The sequence below is a fragment of the Candida pseudojiufengensis genome (assembly GCF_024610245.1).
Source record: "Candida pseudojiufengensis strain CBS 10847 chromosome Unknown scaffold15, whole genome shotgun sequence".
Taxonomy (NCBI): Eukaryota; Fungi; Ascomycota; class Pichiomycetes; order Serinales; family Debaryomycetaceae; genus Lodderomyces; species Lodderomyces pseudojiufengensis.
Window position 1 is genome coordinate 157332 of NW_026261535.1, and position 26584 is coordinate 183915.

The window sequence follows — 26584 nt, forward strand, 5'->3', positions numbered from 1 at the left end:
GTTTTAAGGGAATTTTAACTTTGGCGGATGTCGATAGGTGATTCATAACATCGATACTTTGCAAAAATGTTATCGGATATTATAAAGTACTAAATGCCTCAATATCCCTATCTTATTTAAACATTATTGTAATTGTTTGTTAAATCAAAATTTGACTAAATTTGCAACATATTTGACAAAAAGATGTTTGCATAACTTGAAAAAAATTCAAGTTGAAAATTTAAAAAGATCTCTTATTTGAGCTTTAGCCCTTCGAATTAAGGTCAATGAGATCGGTAAATAATTAAGTAGACTAAGCACGATTTAGGCTCTTTGCTAGAGGTTAGTGACTTTATGGTTGCAACAATACTATGTGCTACCAAAATCTGCTAAAAATTAATAGATTAATACGAATATACTTTTTACTGTTTGTGATTTCTTAGTCGAATTTATCTATCATATTCAACCAACTAGTAACTCAAACATATGCATAAAACTTAACATGAATATATAACATGCAACTTGTGATAAAGATTTTATGTCTTTTATTTTTCCTAATTGATTTAACATTGTCAGACTATCCTTTTGGTCAAACACCTACCAATGAAACATTAGAAGTTGCTTTAAGAACTCAACGAGATGTTTCAAAACCCATTCCTATAGATCAATTGTCAGTTACTGGCTTATCACTAAGCTCGATTTTTCAAGAAAAAGGATATACTACTGACAGTTTATCAGACTTAGTCACTGCTTTAAACAAAGGTTCTCAAGTTATTATGATTGATTTATATTGGAATGAATTTACTTCAATCTGGCAACTTTGTCCTGCTCCATTTCCTCAAAATGCTTCATCATCTTCCGATACCACGCCATCCTTATCATGGAATAATCAAACTTATAAATGTGATTTAAATCTTGCAACTGATAATGTAATGTCGATGATTAGTTCGTATATTATGTCAACGAATACCGATTATCAAGCTAATTTTATACATGTTTTACTCAATTTAAAATCCATTCATTATGAAAAATCAAATCAAACAATTCTGTTAGAAGATGCATATAAGCCAAATGCACAATCAACTTCCGTTGGTAATTCGACATTAACTGAAACATTTTCGAAACTTTCTCAATATATTTTTGATCCACTGGTTTTGAACGATTATAGATCCCAAGTAAATTCTGAAAATTTGAATGAAGTATCATTTTATAATAGATCAAGTATAGTTATGCCGACATTGAGAACAGTTTTACTCAATCAGTATAGAAGACTTTTGGTGAATGTCATTTCAAATGATGTTGTGGAATCACGAAGAGCTTACACCGTTAATGATCTTGACAAGCAATTGATTTTTTTTAACGATACTTTGCCAACAACAGTATTGACTCCTAAAAATGCCGATAATTATTGTGATCAAGTATTGAAACCAACTAATGGACTTGATCTATTCAATAATTTGTCACTTACAACGAATTTTAGATACATACTCGATAGTGATTCCGATCGTTTTTCGTTAAAAAAAATTAGGAAATACGTACGATGTGGATTATCACCAGTCTTTAATGCCACTTCATATAATGTTCAAAATCAAACTTTCACTAATTCTTCAAATTCGAATTCGCTGGATGTTGAAGAAGTTTATCAATCTTATGCTCCATATTTTTTCTGGTCTTGGGGTCCAGGTGAACCAATGACCGTCGACAATTCCACGACCAATAATACCGATAATGATGGTCAAAGAGAAAATGTTGCATATAAATGTGTGATGTTGAGGAATGATGGTTGGCATGTAGGAGATTGTTACGAAAGGTACGAAATAGCATGTCAAAATAAATCATCACCAAATGATTGGCTCATTCCATCAGGAGTTAAAAAAACATATTTTGACATCAGAGCAGAGGACTGCCCTGATGGGTATAATTTCAGCTTACCTAGACTGAACATTGAAATGCTTTCACTATTAACTTCAATAGGACAACAAAATAGTACATTCCCGATTTGGATCGATCTAAATGATATTACCATTTCAACGTGTTTTGTTTCAGGAGGTCCTTATGCTCAATGTCCTTATCAAAGAACTGTTACAAGTCAAAAATTTGCTAGAATGATAGCTCCAGCTTCTGTCATTTGTATTATTGTATTGATTTTAATTTTAATGGAGAAGATATTTAGAACTAATCATATACAAGCGAATAGAAAGCGGTATTGGAAGAAGAAATTGACTGAGTACTATTCTAAAAACGATTATGAAGGAGTGCCATCATAAAGTAATTAACATGCATTTTATAGATTTTATAGACCTTAATTAAGGATTAAATTACTTTTGAAAATCTAGGTCTTAAAAACCTGCATAGAATTTTATTTTGCGCATTCAATTAGGATTTATTGATGTTCATACTTAAGCACATCAAAATTAGATATCAATCACTTAAACTTTCAACAACATGAACGATCAGAATTGGAAGAACTTATCCAATGAGTTGAGACGTAGAGCTCAACAAGCACGTCAATCAGGTGGTGCTGGTGGACCAAGAAGTCCCTTAGCCATCTTTGGTGGAATTGGAGGAGTTTTACTTTTAGGAGGGGTTGCCATGTTTGCTCAAAATGCATTATTTAATGTTGATGGTGGACAAAGGGCCATTCTATATTCAAGAATCAATGGTGTTCAAAATAAAATATATCCAGAAGGTACTCATTTTGTTATACCTTGGTTTCAAAGACCTATAATATTTGATGTCAGAGCTAAACCAAAAGAAATCGCATCATTAACAGGTACTAAAGATTTACAAATGGTTAATATAACGTGTAGAGTTTTATATAAACCAGATATATGGGAGTTACCAACAATATTTCAAACATTAGGTACAAACTATGAAGAAAAAGTATTGCCATCAATTGTAAATGAAGTATTAAAATCAGTTGTTGCTCAATTCAATGCTTCACAATTAATTACTCAAAGAGAAAAAGTTTCAAGATTAGTAAAAGAAAATCTTTTACGTAGAGCTTCAAAATTCAATATTGCATTAGATGATGTTTCATTAACTTATATGACTTTTTCACCAGAATTTAGTCAAGCAGTTGAAGCAAAACAAATTGCACAACAAGATGCTCAAAGAGCTGCATTTATTGTTGATAAAGCAATTCAAGAAAAACAACAATTGGTTGTTAAAGCACAAGGTGAAGCTAAATCTGCTGAATTGATTGGTGAAGCTATAAAAAAATCAAAAGATTATGTTGAATTGAAAAGATTAGATACAGCTAGAGAAATTGCAAATATCTTATCTTCATCACCAAATAGAATAATATTAGACAATGATACTTTATTATTGAATACCGTTGCTGATGGTAGAAATAACAGAAAGTAAAGAGGGGAATTTTGTCGTTGTACATAGCATTTAACTCAATTTAAATATATATATAACATTAATTAATGTAAAATATCAACCCAAACCTTATTAAAAAATCCCGTTTATAATACTCAGAGCTACACCCATACCAGCACCAACTGCTAAACCATCTCCAAATCTTTCCCCATATTTTTTCATTCTTTCATTACCTTTAGATGGTTGTGCTTGTTGTACCTGTTGATTTTGATCACCCGGTATTATCTGTACTTGTTGTTGTTGTTGTTGTGGTTGAGATGGAGGATAATAGTTCGAAGTAGGAGGTGGATATTGAGCATATCCACCATATGATGGTTGTGGTTGTAATTGTCCGTATGGTGTTGAAGGACCATAATTTGAATTATAGGAGTTATGTAAAGAAATTTGTGGAGGTTGTAAAGCTTTTCTTGAATTTTTAAATTCATCTTCCGATATTATTTTAACATAATTTGAAGGAAATACACCAGCCTTGAACGAGGAATCATCCGATTTATAACCTTTCCACCAATCTTCAGATAAATGTTCTACTATTGCCAATTTTTCACCTTTCTTTAAATTCAAATCATCAGCTTCTTGTGCCTTGTAATCATATATGGCCACACAATAGCTAAGAGCAAGCGGTTCCTTATTCGATGATTGTGGTTCATATGCTGGTGGGGCTACTACTAAACTAGTTTTAGACAATTCCTCTGCTATTTTATTTGTTTGATCTTTGAATGATTGATTGGTATTTTGTTGTGTTGATGGTGAATATTCAGATTTTGATATTTTTGGTATTTCTGCTTTTTCTTCCACATCTTTTGGTTTACTATCTTTTGAATATTTTTGAGGTAATGAATCAACTATTTGATCGTATAAAGCATCCGTTATTACATCAGAATCTTTCAAAAATTCTAATTCCGTTCTTATTGTAGTTAATGATCTATTGACTAGTGCTGCTGACATTTTGCTGGTTGATATTTGTAATTTGATACCAGATTAAATTAAGAAAAGTGATAGTTTCAGAAACTTTAAAAATAAAACAAGGATAAGGATGATTATGACTATTTTCAGGATATAATTAGAAATAAATCGGTTATGTACTGTTACATAATATGTAATTTTGTGTAAGTTTTTTAAAAAGGATTATACTTACTTTAAGTAAAAAAAAATGATAATTTGTTTCATATCGAGGCTAAGTAGACTTATTTCACATCAATGAGTCCATCATTCAGTATTCATTCCTCGACAACAATATTATTAAGTTAATTTTTGTCTGATTATTAGAAGTGGTCATTATATATATGATGGCGAACCTTTGAAGGGGTTTTCAAGGGAGTGATAGAGTGAATTTATATGAAACGGTGGATAAGTGCAAATTGGTTTTTCATTTTGATATGAGACTGAGATTATACCTACCTTGTTGACCGAAAACTAGGCAAATGTTTTAACATCTTTCGATCAGATACACCACGCTTGGATGGATTGCTAGTGTTTTTGATGCTAGCTTCGCTTATTCATTGGATGGTTTGATTTCCTTGGAGGCTTAACATGTGTTATTTGTTCACCATCTAAAGAGGGGAAGCATTAACCACGTCAAATTGTTCTATTGTGTAGCCCATTTTTGTGCAATCCATAAAGCTACTGTTATTAATTTTATCGATCACATCATGTCAATAACACTGTGATTGATAAAATTAATAACAAAGGACTACATAGTACGGGGTTGCATAGAGCAACTTGATGTAGTTAGTAAAGCATTGATGCTGTAATTACTGTGGTAGTGGGTACTAATGCTAGTGCAAATTTAAAATTGGTTTCTGTGATGAAATGACTCTTCGGTTATAATCGATGGCAGGTTTGGGTCTAAGTTTTCATTGGGATTAGTGAAGCAGATCCATGACTGGGCCAAATATACAGGAGAATTTGTAAATAGAATACTTAATTGCATATAGACCTGAATAATATTGCCTTTTTACTTGAGGTCCACAAGCAGCTAGAAGTCAAGACAAGCAAATGGGTATTAGAACAAAAGCTATTTTATTAGATTATCTTTGCAACTATTTATTCACCTTATTACAGGATTACTTTTTGTAATTCCCTCAATTAAATCAATAATTTCACTACCATAAGCACCAACTAATCTTGAATCATTACTTGAATTTGATTTTATTTCAATTGATTTATTCCAAATATGATAAATTCTTATAGTTGAATCATTTGTTGCAACACAAATTGATGAATAATCAGGACTTAAACAAGCACTTAAAATTCTTAAATTTCCACTTGCATTAACTTCTAAAGTTGGTATCATATCAGGATAAGAATAAACTCTTAATAAATTTGATTTTGTTGAACCACCAAATCCAAAAGTTGCAACAATTTCTTTTTTAAATCTTGACCAAATTAATGAAGTTATTTGACCATCTGTATAATATTCTTTTAATAATGTACCACTTGATGTATGCCAAAATCTAATTTTACGATCTTTTGAACCTCCTCCTGTTGCTAATAAAGATGAAGTCCATGGACAATAAGCAAGTGCCTTTATAGCTGCATTATGGTGTAAAATGAATTTTAAAATTGGTGATTTATAATCTTTTAAACTCCAGATTGTACAACAGTTATCATTTGCGCCAACCACAACTTCATCATTATTTGAATTAATAGCAAGTCCTACAAAGAATGTTAGTAGATGCTATAAAACTATAATCGAAACAAAGTATATAATTACCACAAATTTGTTGTTGATGACATTTAAACCCCCTAAGATTTTCAATTTGAACAGTAAATAGATTATTAATTCTCATAATATGAACTTCACCACTATCATCACCAGCTAAAAAGTGTAAAGAATCACCAAACCAAGCAAAACAAAAAACACATTTATCATCATCTAATTTATATTCAGCTAAGACTACATTGTTATCTTCTCTTTGATCAATTAATAAAATTTTACCATTTGCAGTAGCAGCTAAAATCCAATAATCTAAAGAACAACTTACAGAAGTAATTAATTCATCAATATTATAATTTATTTGAGTAACTATACCTTCTGAACCCCAAAGATAAATTTTTGAGCCTAATCCGACTACAACTTTATTTGTTTTTTGTGACCAACTTATTAAATTTGAATAATAATCATTTCTTAATCCTGGTGCTTGTAAAATATCAGAAGCAAGAATTGTTTTAATTTGATCTCGAGTTTTTTTGGGAGGTGAAGAAGAACCAGAGTTTAATGAATCAACTTTAGACAGCAATAAATTCTGAGTTGTTTCATGAGTATATATTTGATTATATTGGAACACTTTTGAGTCTCTGTTAAAATCTAATGCTTCAGCAACTATTTTTTGATGTGCATTACTAGGATATTGATTTGAGGAAGAAGAACTAGTGATACTTGAAGATGATGAGGAATCTGAAGAGTGTGTGCTATCAAATGACACTCTAACAGGATAAATGGTGGAATTATCAATCAAGGAATTATTTGGACTGGCTTGATTACTATGCGGATTTATTGAATGACTTGGTGATATCGAATCAGTTTTATAAGCTTGTATGGAAGAAAATGTGGGTATATATCTATCTCCAATTATCAAAGGTTTTCGTTTTGTCATTTAATTTGATTTTCTTATATAGCAAACAGTATTTTAACTTCTGCCAGGCATACAATCTTAATCAAATCTGTTGCCAATATGAAGTTTTGCCAACGTTTGGATTTTTTGCAACCAAAATTCATTTTTTTGTAATTCCACGAAAAACGATCTTTGTGTAATTGTTTTGAAATCGATAAGTGATCTTCAAATTGATACTCAATCTTATCCAATATTTCAACACATTTATATGCCATTGATAATTCAAAGGAACAGTTCCTATATTAAGCTAATATTACTCAAATATTTATGTACATTAGTATTTATTGGGTTTTCGGGTTTCATCTTTCTTCAAACAACACAACATATCAAACAACCATTTATTGATGAAATTTTTCATTTAAGACAATGTCAAACTTATTGTAAATATAATTTTAAGAACTGGGATAATAAAATAACAACACCACCAGGATTATATATGTTGGGATTTATATACTCGAAATTTATTCTGTTTGTAACAAATGGAGAATTAACTTGTTTTAATTATAATGTGCTAAGATCAATTAATTTATTTGGTGGATTAATAATTTTACCAATATTTTTAACCATTTTCAAAAAATCAAATTCATTTCAATTTTGGAATATAAATATGTTATCACAACCTTTAATTTTCACTTTTTATTATTTCTTTTATACTGATATTTGGTCAACTATATTTATAATCATTTCATTAAGCTTGATTAATAATAAAATCAATCAATGGCCTTTGTTAAGTTCATTTTTTGGATTTTTAAGTTTATGGATGAGACAAACTAATATGATTTGGATTGTTTTCATCGCTGCTGTTTCAATTGATAGGAAAATTACTAGAAGTAACTCATTGATTGATCGAATTTATCAATTTATTACCTTGGCTATAAAAAATTGGACATCATTGATTGGTTATTTGGTAAATGTAATTTTATTTGCTATCTTTTTAAAAGTTAACGGTGGTATAACATTTGGAGATAAAGAAAATCATCAAGTTCAATTACATTTAGTTCAAGTATTTTATTGTTTTACATTTATTAACTTTTTCACATGGCCAGTATGGTTAAATAAAACTACATTCAAAAACTATTTAAATTTTTTATTTGGAAATTGGGGTATAAATGCCTTGTTAAATGGATTTTCCTTTGTTTTAATTAAACTTATAATTGATAAGTTTACAATTGTTCATCCTTTCTTGTTGGCTGATAATAGACATTATACATTTTACATCTTCAGAAAATTAATAAATCATGAATATAGTTTCATTGTTGCGGTTCCACTATATCATTTTGCAACTTATAATATTATAAACAGCTTATCAAAAGCTAAAAGAATATATTTATCACCAATTACAATACTAGCTTATCTAATTGCGATTATATTAACAATTGTACCTTCACCATTATTTGAACCTAGATATTACATAATACCATTGATAATATTCAGGTTATATATCAATCCAAGCTATTCTTATTCAAATTTCGTGGAATTTATTTGGCTCAATTTTATTAATGTCATAACGAGCTATATTTTTTTCAATTACAAATTTAAATGGGTAAGTGAGCCTAATAATATTCAGAGAATAATATGGTAATGAGTAAAAAAGTTTAAATTTATATTAATTTTTAATATCTACTTCGTCTAGAGTCTTTTCAATGTTTGTTATTGTTTGATCCTCATCTCCAGCGTCTTCCTCAATTTCTTCCTCTGTTACTTCTTGAGATAATGGACTTTTACATGGTAACTTTGAGGGTGCTGTTTTTATGCTTGATATAGGTTTTAAGGATATTTTCTCCTCTACCTTCTCCTGTGGTTTAACATTATCTATAAGATTTAAATTATTATTTATAAAACTATCAACTGATTGAAAGTTTTTATTATTTAAAGATAGTATAGATACTTCATTTTGTTTTAATTCTTGTAGTAATTCTTTATTAATATCATCCAGTGATTCATTCTCCAAAGTATTCATCCATTTTTTAACAGCTCTTCTTTTTAACATTTCTAAATATGGTATTTCCATTTTACTTTCCTTATCAACAAATACTAATTCTCCTTCATTTCCAATAAATAAATCACCATAATTATTTTTTTTATTTGTTTTAATTTCCCAATTTCCAATTTCTAAATCATTTGCAAAAATTAGTAAAAAATCACCCCATGTATCTGATATTTTAAATTTAAAATCAAAATCTCTACCGAATAATATTACTTGACCCCATTTTCCACCTTTTGGAGGTGATAAATCTATTCCAATATAATTTCCAACTTCATCTGTAACTAATGGGATCCACATTGGATGAGCAAATGTTTCATGCACTGTACCTGGTGGTAAACATCTTTGTTTTGGCATATTTGAGTTTTTATTCGATTTATTATAATTGTTATTTGATGAAGATGATGATGAATCATGTGACGATACTGAAGTTTTACGAGAATTTTCTTCTAATGATAAATCAAATGAATTACTTGTCAGTGATAATTCACTACTTGTATTTAAACTTAATTTTTTTTTAATTTGATTTGAATTTGGATGACTTATTGGTAATTTACTTAATTCATTTAATTTTTGATTTTCTTTATTTTCTTCTAAATGAATAAAATCTGCAACTTTTCTCCAATTTTCTGTTGAAATCATAATTTCATCTAATGACATTAATTTTAAACCAAATATTAAACCATTTGTTTCAATATTTAATTTATTACCAAAATTCGATTGACCATCAGTAATTTTAAAAAATTCTAAAACACATTTAGGTAATTTTATATTTAAATCTTTTTGAAAATCTTTTAAATCTGAATTTGTACATTTACTCAGTAATGAACTATTCATATCTGGTGCATTTTTTAATAACCATGATTTTATATGTCTCCATGCTAATTTCATTTCATGTATACCTTCAGGATTATCATTTGGTTCATTTGAATTTGTGGTTGTGGTTGTTGTAGTTGTATTTACATTATTTAATTCTAATGATGAAGTACTATGTTGAGAATATACAGTTAATAAATTTTCTGAATCTGGTTTATTAATTCTATTAAAAGATTTTCTTGAATCATATTCTGAATATTTATCATCAGTACTTAAATAATATAGAAGTTCTTGAAATTTTTGACCAATACTTGATTTGGACTTGGACATGACTTGAGGTTTAAAATTTTAAAAATGTGTAAAAACTTTATTAATAAATTTTGACAGAAAAGGTTAAATTTAGACGAGTTGTGACCTAGTGTTATAGCGAGTGTGTAAGTTTGAAAAGGAACTAGTGTACTGCAACTGATATTAGTTTATAATTTGTTGATTTATTGAATATGTATATGTATGTATGATAAGGTTTAGTGTTTGTTGTTTCAGATATAGTAGTCAATTCATGTAAATAATTTAATCATTTAATTGGTTTCACTTTTTATTATGAAACATAAAGAAAAGAAAGATTATTTACAAAAATCAAATAACGCGTTTTTCTTACATTTCTCTACTTGGTAGCGTTTACTACTTACAATATTTCAATTACTTAAAATAGATAAAATCAATATAGTCTAACAGACTATCACCATATAAAAGTAAAATATTACCTGGGCATGAAGTAAAAAATCTTATTGATAAAGAATAATACGATAAACCAGGTTGTTTAATCTAGGAAGAATCATAAAAAACAAAATATAGTCAAGAAACAAAGTTATAACTGCAACAAAAAACATTTGTGAAAAAAAAAGGTGTATGGAGGTATCAAGATCATAGATCTTCAACTCTGAACACTATTTGAAAAAAAAAAAAACAGTCCAAAAAAACAAATCAGGAACATCAAAAACAAAACTTAAACAAAAAAACATGTAACGAAGAATCCAATGGGGATAAAAATGATCCAAATCAATAAACTTTAGTGAAAAGAAAGAAAACCTTTCAACTCACATGAAAATTCTTCAGATAAAATAGTTTTTAAGTGTTCATTCCTCATAACAAGGAACTTGAGTCTCTAATACATTTCCATACTGATTTTTTATTTTTTAAAGGCTGTTTTTATGATTAATCACATATTGTTGTTTCATTAATTCATTTTGAAAGTTTTTTCAATCACTATCCATGGTAATCAAATTGAAGAAGAAAAAGAAGAAAAGAGTGGTATTACTTTGTAAATATTTTTTATATTCTGATAATTTTTTTATTGTCAGTTCATCTCAGATTCTCGCGCGCGTAATTTGAATATTTTAAATACAGGTCGATACTTTTCAATTCATATTGTATTCGAAAAACTACATTAAAATATGCTATAATTAAACGTTAATTTAAATGAAACTATGTAAAAAATACACTATGAGCCCCCCTCTAGTACTTAATATACAAATATTTTGTTATCATTGGTTTGATATTCATATATTTTTTTTTTTGATAATCAATAATAGTTTATGTAATTGGTTGTGTTTATGATATATTGACTTAGTTGGTTTTTTGATTTTGGTTGTTTTGTTGTTAAATGATTTACCAGTTTGAAGCAGCAGCATCTTCAGCAGCTGGGGTAGCTCCTGATTCAGCCCAATCAACTTCTTCAGTTTCACCAGTCCATTCAGTTTCACCTTCAGTTGCTTGAGTTTCTTCAACTTCTTCAGTTTTACCATCTTCAGTAGCATTTTGTTCAATTTCTTCTGGATCTCTGTAGAAATATAAATCTGGCATAACTGACCAATCTGAAGTTCTATCAGTAATAATTCCTCTTAATCTTAAAACTTCTCTTGCTAATAACCACCAGATTAAACCAATTGAATGTTTACCTTTGTTATTACATGGAATAGCAACATCAACATATTCTGATGGTGAATCCATATCAGTCAAAGCAATAACTGGGATATTTACATATGATGATTCTTTGATGGCTTGTGAATCGGTTCTTGGGTCAGTAACAATAACTAATCTTGGTTCTTTAAATGAACGAGTGATATAATTTGTAAAGTTACCTGGAGTAAATCTACCTGCAATTGGAGTAGCACCGGTATGAGCAGCGAATTTTAAAACAGCTCTTTGACCGAAAGTTCTTGATGAACAGACAGCAACATCTGAAGCATTTGGAATAGCAGCAATGATTCTAGCAGCTAAAACAATTTTTTCCCAAGTTTTACCAATGTTGATGATATTAACACCATCTGGTCTGGTTTTATAAACATATGGTTTGTTGTGAACCTAATAAGAAAAGTTAGTATTCAATAACTCGGAAATTCGTGACGGATCAATCTGATTGATTGTAAAAGTAGTAGGAGTATAAATCAATTTTGGTTTGGAATGAAAGTTTATTGAGAATTTAATATCTGGTAGGCACCTAATTTTGTATACTTTATGTAGTTTCTTCCTGGCTTTTTATTCTATTATTCTCCAATTTTTTATTCATTACATAAAAGTTCATGCAACAGATAACATCCCTCATACATGCTTTGTTCTTTCTCATGGTGATATCCGCAACTATACTGTGTCTCCCAATCAATTCTTATTCGATCCATTAATTCTTAATCACGATTAAAACATACTTGAACGTTTTTTGAACCCAAATGAACGTTGGCAGCTAATAATAATTTAGCATCTTCTGGAGTTAAGTCAAATGAAGCTGGTAATGACATCTTTGATTTATATGACTATTTATTATTGTTGTATTATCAAAGTTTCAAATCAAATCTTTATACTTTGAAAAATTTTTGAAAAATTACAATTTTTTTTCTGTGTATTACTTTCTCTCTCTAAGTTAGTAGACAATAGTTAAAATTATAGTGGAACATATAATAGAATTTTTGTGTCAATTATTTCACTATGTGCTGAAGCGAGAGTAACGAGAACATTACGAATATACTGCGAGTAAGATGGTAGCCACGGAGCGTAAGCACTGAACTTTCGACCGTAGTTGAGCGCGAGTTAATACTTTTTCTGTTAATAAATCGATCCTGTGCAGAATTGCACTACTAGTGGACTTTTATAACCCTACAAAAACAAATATACACGTGATGCAAAATTGTAAACAATCTGAAACACATTTCGGAATGGTTGCAAAATTAAGTATGACAAGACAAAGTACAGGTACGTTTATTAACCCTGCTCTTATTTGAGTCTAGTTCTATATATCAGGGAATTACTTAAATATTTGTATATATTCCTATCTACTTAACATATTTCCATACACTAATCGTTTCCGTATATTCTTCTGGCAACATTAAATACATGAATTTTAAATTATAATTATATTTAAAACTAATAATATCTCCACAAATTAAATTCAATAGTATTGATTCTCTAAAATTTTTAGCTCTTTTAAATAATTTGATGTAATTCACAAAAATCTCCAGATAAGTTAATGAAATATTAGATAACATTAAAAAATTTATATTATTTTCATTTTTTAAAAATTCAAATTTAATACCACCTTGTAATCTTTTTGAATTTTTTAATTTTAATAAACAAACAAAAATAGGTGTAAAATTTAAAATAATTGTAATATTTTCCAAAAGATTATAAATCATTAATGTTAAAATATGAATAATTGAAAACATTAAATAAAATGCAAAAATAGTAGGTAATAAAAAAATCATAATCATAAATAATAAAGTACCAATTAATAATTGATCAATTTCAAAAATATCACCAGTTTCATAATTATTTAAATTATCCAATCTATTTCTCAAGACATTATATTTTTTACCTCTAAATAATTGAAATAAAGATTTAATAATTTCTAATTGTTTTTTATAAACTTTTGTTGAACAACAATAAAATGCAAAAATATGAAATGTTAAAATACTAATACAATCAATTAAAAAACATATAAAAAATGATCCTCCACCATAGAAACATAAAATTTTCAGTAAAAATAATAATATTGATTTATTTTTAAAAATTATTAAATTTTGTACATGATTTTTCCAAAATATTATTGTCCAAGTATATAACTCACCAAAAAATTGACCTAAATCTGTATTTAATTTAAATCCAGCTGGATGTTTTACCGAAATCCATGTAATAAGGGACATCATATCTTTAAATAAAATTTTTTCTAATATAATTGTATCAATAAAACAAAAAATCTTGTCTTGATAAGTTAAAATAGTTGAATAAATAAACCATCCTAATAATAAATCATTAAAAATAAGCCAAATTGAATTATATAAATTTATATAATTTGAATTATTAATATTAAGATTTGTATTAAAAATTGGTAATTTTAATTCATTAACTATTGGAGAATCTTGTTGATATAATATTCTTCTATCATAATAACATAAAAATTGTATAGGAAAATAATTAAATTGTTTTAATCTTAAATCTAAATGTCGAAAAACTTTTGAAATTTGAACTAATGATATTCCAAAAATGGGTGTATTTATGAAATTTATAATTGATATTATAAATGATTGAAATAATTTTACAAATGGTATAATTAACCCAGTGACTATAATTTTCAAAACAAACTGGAAAATATTTGTATTGTTGTAATTTTTTCTATGGTATAATAATCTATTACGGCAAATTTGATTGACTTTTTCAAGTACTTGATTATTTGAAATTGAAAGGTTTGATTGATCAATTGAATGTTCAGGTTGATAAAATTTTAATTTATCCTCAGTTAATGCATTTGTTTTACTTTTAAAACCACCCATTGATTGTAATAAAATTGGTTCTATTGAAAAATACTCTAAATTTTTGAAATTTGGAGGATCAAAATTAATGATCATACATGGTATTGAACTACTTAATAGTTGACTATCTTCGTCATATCGTAGCTTTATGTGGAATTTGAAATCATCATCATTGATTGACCCGATTAGTTGTAAGTCCTTAAGTTCATTATCTCTGACTTCAATTGTCTTATCTTTTACGCAGTCAAGTACAATGTATACATTGTTCAATTTATACCCCAATAAACATACCTGTTTTTGTTTGAAATACCTCCTCAAATCATTTGGAAAGTAAATTTGGATTGAAGTAGTCGTAGAGCCACCATCATTTATACTCATTTATTGAAAATGAATCTCTTCGTAAATATTGAGAACTATTGTTCAATTGTTGATAGAATGTACTTCTGGTGAGTTGCCTGTTTGGTAATGGATTGATTCCTTTGATATCGGTTGATTCTTTTAATTTATCAATGAATGGATATTTTTCAACAACAAATTTGCTGATGAAGATATAAGTTGTATAGTATATTAACGTTAGTAGTAGTATGGTAATGACGAGTCTTATAATCACTGATTCAAAACATTGAGATAGTTTTAGAACCATAGAATGATTGATTTGTCAATTTAAAGTACAACTCAAAACGCTAATATCGTATTACGTAGATGTTTGGACCAATGTCGCAACAAGTAAACAATGTCAAATGTTTTACGTCTTCAAACTCAAAATATGGAACGGCTGTATCAACAGCGTAACTACTAACTCAAGTTTGACTTACAACTTTTAAAATCGGTAATTTTCAGTCCTTGGAGTGGTGATCGAAGAGAAACGTAGTCCTGGAAAAATTTCACAAAATAACTGCAATCGATTGGAAGCAAATTTCATTTATTTTGCAACTAAACTCATATCTTTATACTAATATGAGCAAAATTGTTTTCTACCAAATCTGTATTTTGCTTATCAAACTCAGGGAAGATATGTCGGTCCAACCAATTGAGAATTGCCATCTCGAATACAATTCAAAAACAATTTTTACCACCTAGTAAGTTAGACTATTGATCTGATAATTTTTAAGGGGAGAAAAAAAACTAAAGTAGCGCTATCATAGCTTTATACAACTAAAAGAAACGTCAAGTAATCGATCCATTCGGCAATCGGGTCCCATCTAAGCTCCAATATGCAACAAATCTTCAATTAATGTATACGAGAGTTTTATTTAGTCAAAAGTTGGAGATTTTATGATTTAAGATCTCCTCCTTAAAATATGAAACTATTTTATTTTTTAAAAATAATAAAGATCTCAAAATCCTAATCGAGAAAATTTAGCCGCTAAGATATTGAAATCTGAAAATTATATATGAAGACAAACTCCCATTAGATTTGAGGAATTCTAATTTGTAAAATCAATTATAGAATATCGAACATACAATGTCAGTAGTTATCAGACCAATTGAAGCAAAAGATAAAGAAGAATGGGTAAATTTATGGACAGGACCAGGTGGTTACATTGAATTTTATAAATCATTAGATAAAATTACCCCAGAAATTACAAATACAACATTTGAAAGATTTTTAGATTCCAATGATCCAACTTATTGTAATGTTGCAATTGATTCATCAACAAATAAAATTATTGGATTTGCAACTTATTTAACTCATAGAAATACTTGGACTATTGAAGATTCATGTTATTTAAATGATTTATTTGTTTGTGAATCAAATAGATTAGGTGGAGTTGGTAGAAAATTAATTAATTCAGTTTATGAAGATGCTGATAAATTAGGTTGTGGAAAAACTTATTGGCATACTCAATTTGAAAATCATAGAGCTCAATTATTATATACTAAAGTTGGTGTTAAAGATGGTTTTTTAAAATATTCAAGACCTGAGTAAAATGTATAATTTTATATGACTTATGATTTTTAAATATTGAATAAACAAGAATTAATGCACTTTAAAGTATTCAACTAGAATTAGATCTAATGTACCCCTACTGCGTAAACAAAGTTTTAAAGAACTTTTTTAAGTCTGTACCGCATTAGATCCTTATCAATGATCGATCTAAGAAAAATAGTCATTTAAATTATTTTGTCAAGTGAACTAAAATCGATATCGACTAAAAATTATAATTTGCGCTATTTGCCTTTCTCGAATGGCGTCAATTATTTTGAAACAATTCGGCTGTGTCACCTCGAAAAAGATAGTGATTGAGTCAGTTAATCGACTTAATGCTTTGCGTTATAGCGATTTCAAAACCATTAGGCTTGAGATTGTCGCCTCTCTTTGAACGCCAATTTTCTTTAAATCTTTGAAAATTGTTAATGTAGCAAGATAGAGTCATATGGTCTAAATTAAATACTTTATGAATCAGATACAGATATAGAATCTTCGAATCTTGTTCGAAAGACACTGTAAATTTGAATTATCTACTTTCAAAATCGATCTCATTTGGTCCATATCCTTGAATTTTAGATTTTTTAGTTAAATTTAAAAATGTAACCCTATTTTTCACGACAATGAAATGAGCTTAATGAATAAAGATCCAATTCCAATAATCTCATTAATGATAGTACTTCAACAGGTTGTTTACTAAGGGCATTTAGTTTATAATTTCAAGTGAACATTGCTTTCTATTCCAATTTAAACATAGTATTTCTCCCTATTTTCCTTTAATTCTCTCTCCGTTAGTTTCTCTATCTTGATCGAATTTTTTATCTCACAAAAATTGTTTTTCTACTTCCATTATTTTTTTGCTCTCAAATTACATCAACAACGCATTTTTACAACTTTAATTTAGAGATCTCATATCATCACTAATTATTTTCAACATTAATTTTTACTTTTTATTAAATCAAACTCCAGTGTACATATTAAAACTAACCAATAGTGTTATTATTTATATACGTATATGTCAAAAAATAAACTATCTTCACTATCTCAATATGGATCTACCGTCTCCTTAAATAATAAATATAAAAACAATTTATCATTTTCTTCCTTATCATCATCATCAAAAGGAAGATCTTTAACCACAAGTTCAAATTCAAGATTTAATTCAAATAGTATTGGATCTAATGGAATTGGGAAAATTTTATTCATTTTTTCAAATTTAATTAAATTAGTTCATTCAATTCCAATATATGCAAGAGATGATAATACAAGTAATGTTGAAAAACATAAAGAATTAACACCAGAAGAATTTTATATGAATTTATTGATTTCAATGTTTTTAGTATTAGCTGGTGGAGTATTTGCTGGTTTAACTTTAGGTCTTATGGGTCAAGATGAAGTTTATTTAAAAGTTATTGCAACAAGTGGTGATAAAAATGAAAGAAAACATGCTAAAAATGTTTTAAGATTAATTGGTAGAGGTAAACATTGGGTTTTAGTTACTCTTTTGTTATCAAATGTTATAACTAATGAATCTTTACCTATTGTATTAGATCGTTGTCTTGGTGGTGGTTGGCCAGCAGTTGTTACATCAACTGTTTCAATAGTTATATTTGGTGAAATTATTCCTCAATCTATTTGTGTTAGATATGGTTTACAAGTTGGATCATTATTTGCACCATTTGTTTTAGTATTAATGTATGTAATGTATCCAGTTGCTTATCCATGTGCTTTATTATTAGATCATATATTAGGTGAAGATCATGGTACAGTTTATAAAAAATCAGGATTAAAAACTTTAGTTACATTACATAAAACTATGGGAGTTGAAAGATTAAATCAAGATGAAGTTACTATTATAAGTGCAGTATTAGATTTAAAAGAAAAATCAGTTAGTTCAATTATGACACCAATGGATAGAGTTTATACAATGAGTGCAGATACTTTATTAGATGAAAAAACAGTTGAAGAAATTTTTAATGCAGGATTTTCAAGAATTCCTATACATTTACCAAATGAACCAAATAATTTTATTGGAATGTTATTAGTTAGAGTTTTAATTAGTTATGATCCTGAAGATTCTTTACCAGTTGCTTCTTTCCCATTAGCTACATTACCTGAAACAGGAGTTGATACTTCATGTTTAAATATTTTAAATTATTTTCAAGAAGGTAAATCTCATATGATTATTGTTAGTGATTCTCCTGGAGAACCAACTGGTGCTATAGGTGTTTTAACATTAGAAGATGTTATTGAAGAATTAATAGGTGAAGAAATTGTTGATGAATCTGATGTCTATATTGATATCAATAAAAATATAAAAAGAAAACAACCTGGACCTTTATCAAAAAGAAATTTAACTGCTTATTTACATAATTTATATCAACGAGGTGGAAATAATTCAAAAAGAAATTCATTAGATTCTCAACAACAACAATTACCATCTGATTTAAGAGAAAGATTAACAAGACAAGGTTCTCAAGCTACTGTAATATCATCTACTCCAAACACCCGTAGAGATAATAATAAAAACGATCATTCTGAAATTTCAACTAGTGCAGATAACAAAGGTACTTCAACCAATGCTGCATCAAAATGGAAAATCAAAAATCCTGCTCTGAATCCTTTAGAAACTAGTAAAAAATTTGTTACAATTAAAAGACCAGATCAAGGAGCTATTGAATCAGTTGCAAAAGCTGCATCTCCTGCACCACCAACATCTCAAGATACAAATAATAATAATAGTGAAGATGGTAATAAGGATCATGATAATATAAATTTAGTTGGACAAATCCATTCAACAGAAGAAGGTGCAATAAATGAAGCTAAAAAGAGATCATTTGATATATCAGAACAAATAAATAATTCAAATTCAAATTCAAATGGTAATCAAAAAACAATCAATAATAATAATGATGAAGATCACCAACATTATGAAGATGGTCATTATGAAGTTAAAATTCCATCAACATCATCAACTGCAATTCCAAATTCAAATTCAAAATCATCAATCATTCGAGATAATGAAGGATTTATGATACCAGAACAACAAGAATCAAGATCTTACAGAACTGGTGGGATTATAGAAAGTGTTATAAATGTTGATGGAGTTCATAAAACTATTATTGAAAATGTAAGTGATCATGAAGATGATCAAGATTTATTAATTGATGGATCAATTTCAACAAAAACTAATAATAAAAAATTTAAAAAAAAGAGAAAAAGATCATCAAGTTCAAGATCTGAATCTTTTAGTTTAAATAGTAATATTAATATTGGTGGTATTATTAATGATAATGAAGAAGATGAAGAACATAAATCATTATTGAGTGGAAATGGAAATGGTAATAATGGTAATAATAAAGGATCAAGTAGTAGAAATTCATCAGTAAATTCAAATAGTAGTTCTAGTAGTAGTAAGAAAAGGTATTAAACATGTTCGTACTTTATAAATAAATATCTAAGAAATTTTGTTATAGTTTTGATAACTCATTTTATTAAAGTTTTTCTTACACGAGCGTTTTTGAGAATGTAGGAAATACAATAGAATTCTTAATTCCATGAATACCCTAGGTTGTGATATTTTCATACTCATTAAATGGTCTTCAATTCCTATTGTATTCAAGACAAGTAGCAAAATTATTTATTACTTAATTCAGAGAAATTCAAAGAAAATAAAACTATTCAGTCGTATTCCAAAGCCTCAAATGGGCTTTAAATTTAATTTGCTTACCGGACGTAAAGAGGTCTTCTAAACGTTTTTTACATTGTTATAAATAAGGGCATTGATTTACATATTGCCAATAGCATTGTTGTATTGTATTTTTAATGTGAACATGAAATGTTTCAGTTATTAATCAATGATATCATTATTATTTTTTTAAACGTTCAAATCGGATTTAAAAAAAAACCCCTTTCTATTTTCTCGTAATTTTTTTTCAAACTTCTCCAAACTTTTTAAAATTTGACACATAATGAAGAAGTGGAATTTGCCTTAAAGAATGGTATTCTTCTATTTAAATAGGGCTTTAAATATTTTGCGCAAGTAACAATCATATTACTTAGTTTAGTATTTAAATATGTTACTAACCAGAATTCACATTCCATTTTATTTTTTCAAAGCCATTTAATTCAACTCCATGTCATCTGATTTTACCTACCACATCATGCTTCAAATTCGGGATTACTGTTATCCAACGATGGACAGCAATAACTTTGCTCTTCTACTCTACAAATGTTGGTATAGTGCTTTACAGTACTCTTTTACTGCCATAACCTAGAGTAATATTTATTTAACCGGTTGATGAAAAAAAAGAAAAATAAGTTTTCGGTTAAATCTTATAACTTCGGTATCAATTTCAAAGTTTTACTCTAATCCTTGTACATTTTCGTTCGTGTTTGAACTTACACTTCAAAATCAGTTTCAAATAGTAGATAAACTAACTACTTATCTATAGTTCGTATATTATTATATAAATAATTACAATTTTGTATTACTTTGTATCTTAGTTCACTATTTTTAATTTTCCCTCGTTTCTTAAAACAACTTTCAAAAATAAATTTATTATTTTTTTATGATTTTGATCGATTTGACATATCCATTATTATAATAATTCAAAGAAAGATATTATCTATAGATTTCAATAGATAATCGATAAACACAACAACTTATACATTTATACATTCACACCATTAATCAAAAGTTCATTCCTTTTCATATCATTACTTTCAATTAAATCATATTGGAGAGAGATCATCCATTTTACATTTTTACCAAATTTTTCAAAATACCTTAAAATATAACTAGATCCATGATATGCCGTTTAAGAATTTATTCAGCTCTAGATCATCTTCATCAGCTTCTTTAGCTAGTGAATCTTCTCAACAACAACCAATTCATCAATCTTCACAACAACAGAGGCAGCAACAACTTCAACAAAATCATCATCATCAACAACAGCCGCAATCACATAGAGCATTTTTAAAAGAGAAAAATGGTAGATCAATTTCCCCTCTGTCTACAACAAGCTCAATAAATTCAAAACTTCAGAATGCACAACAACAACAACAACAACAGCAACAAGTACCTCAAATCAATGTAAATAATAACAGTAATAACATTAACGGATATTCTAATATCAATGGTCAAAATTCATCAAAGCTTCATAATAATAATCAAAATCATCAACATGATAACAATAGTTCACCCTTAAATAATAATTATTCTCCTTCATCATCAAGTAGTGAGATTTCAAAAGATTCAAATATAAGTGGGAATCAAAATACACACCATCATTTATCATTGAAAAGATTTTTAAAAAAATTTAAGGGTAGTAGTAGCATTAATAATGATAGTTCCGAAAGTCTTTCACATAAACATAAACCAAGTTCCAAAATGGGTAAACCGGACCCTATACATCCAACAGCTGATTTATTTAAAAAATATGGTACACCAGGAAAATTATTAGGTACAGGAGCAAGTGGATCAGTTAATTTATTAACTTCAAAAGATGATCCCAACAAGATATATGCTGTAAAAAAATTTAGAAGTAGATTACCAGCAGAACAAGAAAATGATTATCAAACAAAAGTTCAAAATGAATATAAAGTTGGAGAATATTTAATTCATCAAAATATTATTCATACTTATGAATTAATAAAAGATTATTCAATCACCACCAAATATATAAAAGATCCAGATTATTATATAGTAATGGAATATTGTTCATTTGATTTTTTTAATTTAGTTATGTCAGGATTAATGAATACTAATGAAATTTTTTGTTATTTTAAACAAATTATAAATGGTGTTCATTTTTTACATGAAAATGGTTTAGCTCATAGAGATTTAAAATTAGATAATTGTGTTGTTAATAATGATGGGATATTAAAATTAATTGATTTTGGTTCTGCTGTTCAATTTAGAAAAGAAGTTCCAAATGGTTATTATATAACTGAAAATGATATAATGTTAAGTCCAAAACATAAATTAATTAGAGCAAGAGGTGTTGTTGGTTCAGATCCTTATTTATCTCCTGAAGTATTTGAACCTTTAGGTGTTGGTTATGATCCAAGAGTTGCTGATGTTTGGTCAATTGCTATAATATATTGTTGTATGATTTTAAAAAGATTTCCTTGGAAATTACCAAAATTAAGTGATCCTTCATATAGATCGTTCGCAGGACCACAATTAAATCCTTCAACAACAACTACAAATGGTACAATAGAAGATGATATGAATAATTTAACTATAGATTCAAGACATTCTCATCATCCAATAACAGTTGGACCAGAAAAATTATTAAGATTATTACCATCAGATTCAAGATCATTAATTAAAAATATGTTAATATTAGATCCAAAAAAGAGATATTTAATGAGTGATGTTAAAAATGATCCTTTCATTCAAAGTATTTATGAATGTAAAGTAATTGGTGAAAAAAATATTGATGAACATACTATAAAATCTGAAAATCATCAACATCATTTAATTACTGAAGATGATTTAAAAAAGATAACTCAAGAAAGAGATAGAGCAAAAAGATTAAAAGAAGCTGGATTAACTTAGTCTTCTTATCCACATTCATTTACATTAGGAAAGACACATAAAAGTTTCCACACTCATTTACATTGCAAGAAAATATACATAAAAGTTTTTTCACATCTTGTTAACTCATTGTTAAAACATTTGTAGAGCATTAATCTTTTGATCTCTCCATATAGTCTTTTAAAACATTACAAAACTTCTATACATGTTACACAAAAGCAACAAGGTACCAAAAACCAAAGATTAATCTTTGTGTCATTTAAAATACAAAACAATCATTTGGAATGATTAAACAATTTCTATTAACACCATCAATAAGTCAATTCAATTAGAAGCTACGACTAACATCATCTATATCCTAGCACTAATCTCACTCCATTATTGCATTAAACACACACATAAATGACTTACTTACCACAATATGCTACAAAACATCTACTATAATCTACATAGTATCAATCAAACCAATAATAATGATGGCGGTAATAATAATTTACCATCACCAACACCAACAGGACCAAGATTACCTAATTTTATAATTAAAATATCATTATATTCATCATTAATATCAGCAATAATAATATTTATAAGTATTTTTTTACATTTAATAAATTATAGAAAACCATTTCAACAAAGATTAATGATAAGAATTCAAATTATTGTACCATTATTTGCTTTAACATGTTATTCAATGTTAATTAATCAAACATCTCCTTTCAATAAATTTATATTAGAACCTATAAGAGAAGTTTATGAAGCTTTTGTTATTTATACTTTTTTTTCATTACTTAATGATATGTTAGGAGGTGAAAGAAATATTATTATAATGACAAGTGGAAGAGAACCTGTACGACATCCTGGTATTTTGGGCTATATTTTAGTACCATTAGATATTTCTGATCCAAAAACTTTTTTAATGATTAAAAGAGGTATATTACAATATGTTTGGTTAAAACCAATTATATGTATTACAATAATTATAGGAGAATTAACTGGATTTTATAATGTTAATGATATGAGCTATAAATCAATATATTTATGGTTAACTTTAATTTATAATGCAAGTGTTACATTAAGTTTATATTCATTAGCAATATTTTGGAAAATTTTATGGAATGATTTAAAACCTTTTAAACCAGTTGGAAAATTTTTATGTGTTAAATTAATAATTTTTGCTTCTTATTGGCAAGGAGTTATATTAGCTATATTAAATTTTTTTGAAATTTTACCTGGATCAAATGAAAATAAAAGTGGTGAAAGTATTGGTATATGTATACAAAATGCTTTATTATGTGTTGAATTAATTGCTTTTGCTATTGGTCATTGGTTATCTTTTAGTTATATACCTTTTACTATATCAAATTTACCTTGGGGTAGATATAAATTTAAATATGCTTTAAAAGATTGGATTGGTTTTAAAGATTTAATTATAGATTTTCAAAAGACATTTAAGGGAGATCATTATAAAGATTATAGACAATTTGATTCTGTTGAAGCATTAGTTGCTCATCCTGATTCAAAAGGTCGTATGAGTAGAATTCATCAAGGTTTAAGATATCATTATGATGGAAAACATAAACATTGGTTACCTGATAATTCAAGTATTAATGCATCACAAAATATTATACCAAGTACTTCAGAAGTTCATGCATTAGATAATGCATCAATATTATCAAATAATACATCAATGAGAGGTTTATATCCTCAATCACCTAAATCAACACCACCTGGATCACCAATAACTATACGAGAAGAAGATGAAATATCAGATTCAGAATATCTTATTGATGTAACCACCACCATCCCTAATACAGATTCAATACAAAATATAATAAATTCAGATCAACAATTATCAAAAATAGATTATTCAAAAGAAAATTTTGATTTAGATGAAAAAATTTATCAAGATTCTTTAAATAATATCAAGATATATTCATTAAATGAACCTCAAATTAAAAAAATTCTAAATTATCCTATTGTTGATGAAACTTTAGAAAGTCATTTATATGGTTATAAAGTTCAACAGTTAAGAAGACAAAGACAACAACAACAACAGCAGCGAAGTAGGAAGAGTTTAAATAACAAATCATTAAATAAAAATAATAATAATGGTAATAAAAGAAGAGATAGTGATCTTCTACTGAGTAATCAAAGTTATAGATATGGTAGTATTGTATGATATATAATTCAAATTTGTTAATATTTTTTAATCTTAATTGTAATTTTATAAAACTTTTAATCGTAACATTCATTATATTTGCTATTTACAAAGCTATCTACAAGTTTAATCTTCAATTTTAAACAGGTATAAAGAATCTAATTCATCTTCATCTATTTTTGATTTTGCTTTTTCTTGTGTCTGAGTCTGAGCCTTTTTAATCTTAACAGGTTTCACTTCCGGAGTAACATCAATCTTCTCCTTAGAATTGCTCTCAATAGATGATTGATTAATACATGAAATATTATAATGTAATCTTGTATTTATATCACCATCAATTAAATTCCATTTACATTTTACATTAGAATCTTCAGATAATTTAATTAAATAATTTTCAATTTTATCTTTTATTAATTGTCTTTTTTTAATTTCTAAACTTAATTGATCATTATCTTTAATTAAATTAGTTATATTTGGATTATTATTAAAACTTATTGATTTATTACTTATAATAAATAAATTTAATTTTTGGTGCTTTTTTAAAGTTTTAATTAATTCATTAAATTTTTGATTAATTAAATCATTTATTGAAATAGACCATTTAATTAAAAAATTTTTATCCATTGATTGTTTTTGTTTTAATTTTAATTTATTATCTAATGATTTTATTGTTTTGATGGACCCAATTTTTAATAATTCTAATTCTTTTGATTCTGCTAATTCATCATTATAATTTTTTAACATTTCTTGAATTTTTATAAATTTTATAATTGGTAATTGATTATTATCTCTTAAAATTAATTGTATACCTTGTTTTTGTAAATTTAAATCAGCTAATATTTCTTGAATTTTACATTTTTTTAAACCTGTTTCTGTTATTATTTCAACTTCATAATTTGTATTTAAATTATATAATTTTGTTAAAATTGATTTTATTGCATTTTGTGATGATTCTGATCCTTTTTCTAAAACTTTTTGTAAATCAAATTTTGGTTTTTGTTTAAATTTGGGTGATTGTTGTTGATGACGATTATTCGATCGATTATTTAAATTTTGATGAGAATGTCTAGGAATTCGTTTATTTCCATCATAATTTATTTGATTTGAATTATCTGATTTGGATTTATTGTATTGTTCTTGAAATCTATTTGATGAAAATATTGATGATGATGAAGTTGTAGATGATTTAGTTGATGGTCTTTCAGTACGAGATGGGGTTTTGTCGAATAGATTTAAGGTAGGTAAGCTGGTTGATATATTCCTTCTACATAGTAGAATCCTTATAGGTTGTTTAAAGCATAGCATTAGTAAAAATTCGTTTCAAAAATATAAATGCAATCTGATTATATTAGTACAGAATAGTGAAGTTTAAATTT

General features: G+C 27.3%; 13 protein-coding genes across 13 annotated transcripts; 7 read left to right on the top strand and 6 right to left on the bottom strand. All coding sequences in view use genetic code 12, as the record gives it.

Moving 5' to 3' along the window:
* Positions 1-494: 494 nt before the first annotated feature.
* Positions 495-2246, top strand: KGF55_004256 (uncharacterized protein; the record flags this gene model as incomplete). The annotated part of the gene is made up of 1 exon (XM_051759139.1): positions 495-2246. The coding sequence occupies one exon, from the start codon at positions 495-497 to the stop codon at positions 2244-2246; it is 1752 nt and encodes a 583-aa protein (XP_051613047.1).
* Positions 2247-2424: 178 nt separating this feature from the next.
* Positions 2425-3345, top strand: PHB2 (prohibitin subunit; the record flags this gene model as incomplete). Its single annotated transcript, XM_051759141.1, has 1 exon — positions 2425-3345. The coding sequence occupies one exon, from the start codon at positions 2425-2427 to the stop codon at positions 3343-3345; it is 921 nt and encodes a 306-aa protein (XP_051613048.1).
* Positions 3346-3435: 90 nt separating this feature from the next.
* PIN3 (Pin3p) lies at positions 3436-4308 on the bottom strand (the record flags this gene model as incomplete). The annotated part of the gene is made up of 1 exon (XM_051759142.1): positions 3436-4308. The coding sequence occupies one exon, from the start codon at positions 4306-4308 to the stop codon at positions 3436-3438; it is 873 nt and encodes a 290-aa protein (XP_051613049.1).
* A 1102-nt stretch (positions 4309-5410) lies between these two features.
* KGF55_004259 (uncharacterized protein) lies at positions 5411-6959 on the bottom strand (the record flags this gene model as incomplete). The annotated part of the gene is made up of 2 exons (XM_051759143.1): positions 5411-6018; positions 6167-6959. The coding sequence occupies 2 exons, from the start codon at positions 6957-6959 to the stop codon at positions 5411-5413; spliced, it is 1401 nt and encodes a 466-aa protein (XP_051613050.1).
* A 226-nt stretch (positions 6960-7185) lies between these two features.
* On the top strand, positions 7186-8559 carry DIE2 (dolichyl-P-Glc:Glc(2)Man(9)GlcNAc(2)-PP-dolichol alpha-1,2- glucosyltransferase; the record flags this gene model as incomplete). The annotated part of the gene is made up of 1 exon (XM_051759144.1): positions 7186-8559. One exon carries the CDS (start codon positions 7186-7188, stop codon positions 8557-8559), a length of 1374 nt encoding a protein of 457 aa, XP_051613051.1.
* Positions 8560-8583: 24 nt separating this feature from the next.
* Positions 8584-10107, bottom strand: SMI1B (Smi1bp; the record flags this gene model as incomplete). Its single annotated transcript, XM_051759145.1, has 1 exon — positions 8584-10107. The coding sequence occupies one exon, from the start codon at positions 10105-10107 to the stop codon at positions 8584-8586; it is 1524 nt and encodes a 507-aa protein (XP_051613052.1).
* Positions 10108-11445: 1338 nt separating this feature from the next.
* Positions 11446-12572, bottom strand: YST1 (40S ribosomal protein uS2; the record flags this gene model as incomplete). The annotated part of the gene is made up of 2 exons (XM_051759146.1): positions 11446-12141; positions 12483-12572. 2 exons carry the CDS (start codon positions 12570-12572, stop codon positions 11446-11448), a joined length of 786 nt encoding a protein of 261 aa, XP_051613053.1.
* A 531-nt stretch (positions 12573-13103) lies between these two features.
* Positions 13104-14954, bottom strand: GPI1 (phosphatidylinositol N-acetylglucosaminyltransferase; the record flags this gene model as incomplete). Its single annotated transcript, XM_051759147.1, has 1 exon — positions 13104-14954. The coding sequence occupies one exon, from the start codon at positions 14952-14954 to the stop codon at positions 13104-13106; it is 1851 nt and encodes a 616-aa protein (XP_051613054.1).
* Positions 14955-16041: 1087 nt separating this feature from the next.
* Positions 16042-16506, top strand: HPA2 (D-amino-acid N-acetyltransferase; the record flags this gene model as incomplete). Its single annotated transcript, XM_051759148.1, has 1 exon — positions 16042-16506. The coding sequence occupies one exon, from the start codon at positions 16042-16044 to the stop codon at positions 16504-16506; it is 465 nt and encodes a 154-aa protein (XP_051613055.1).
* A 1015-nt stretch (positions 16507-17521) lies between these two features.
* Positions 17522-19936, top strand: KGF55_004265 (uncharacterized protein; the record flags this gene model as incomplete). The annotated part of the gene is made up of 1 exon (XM_051759149.1): positions 17522-19936. The coding sequence occupies one exon, from the start codon at positions 17522-17524 to the stop codon at positions 19934-19936; it is 2415 nt and encodes an 804-aa protein (XP_051613056.1).
* Positions 19937-21319: 1383 nt separating this feature from the next.
* On the top strand, positions 21320-23071 carry KGF55_004266 (putative serine/threonine protein kinase; the record flags this gene model as incomplete). The annotated part of the gene is made up of 1 exon (XM_051759150.1): positions 21320-23071. The coding sequence occupies one exon, from the start codon at positions 21320-21322 to the stop codon at positions 23069-23071; it is 1752 nt and encodes a 583-aa protein (XP_051613057.1).
* A 400-nt stretch (positions 23072-23471) lies between these two features.
* KGF55_004267 (uncharacterized protein) lies at positions 23472-25229 on the top strand (the record flags this gene model as incomplete). Its single annotated transcript, XM_051759152.1, has 1 exon — positions 23472-25229. The coding sequence occupies one exon, from the start codon at positions 23472-23474 to the stop codon at positions 25227-25229; it is 1758 nt and encodes a 585-aa protein (XP_051613058.1).
* Positions 25230-25334: 105 nt separating this feature from the next.
* Positions 25335-26513, bottom strand: KGF55_004268 (uncharacterized protein; the record flags this gene model as incomplete). The annotated part of the gene is made up of 1 exon (XM_051759153.1): positions 25335-26513. One exon carries the CDS (start codon positions 26511-26513, stop codon positions 25335-25337), a length of 1179 nt encoding a protein of 392 aa, XP_051613059.1.
* Between the last annotated feature and the right edge of the window lie 71 nt (positions 26514-26584).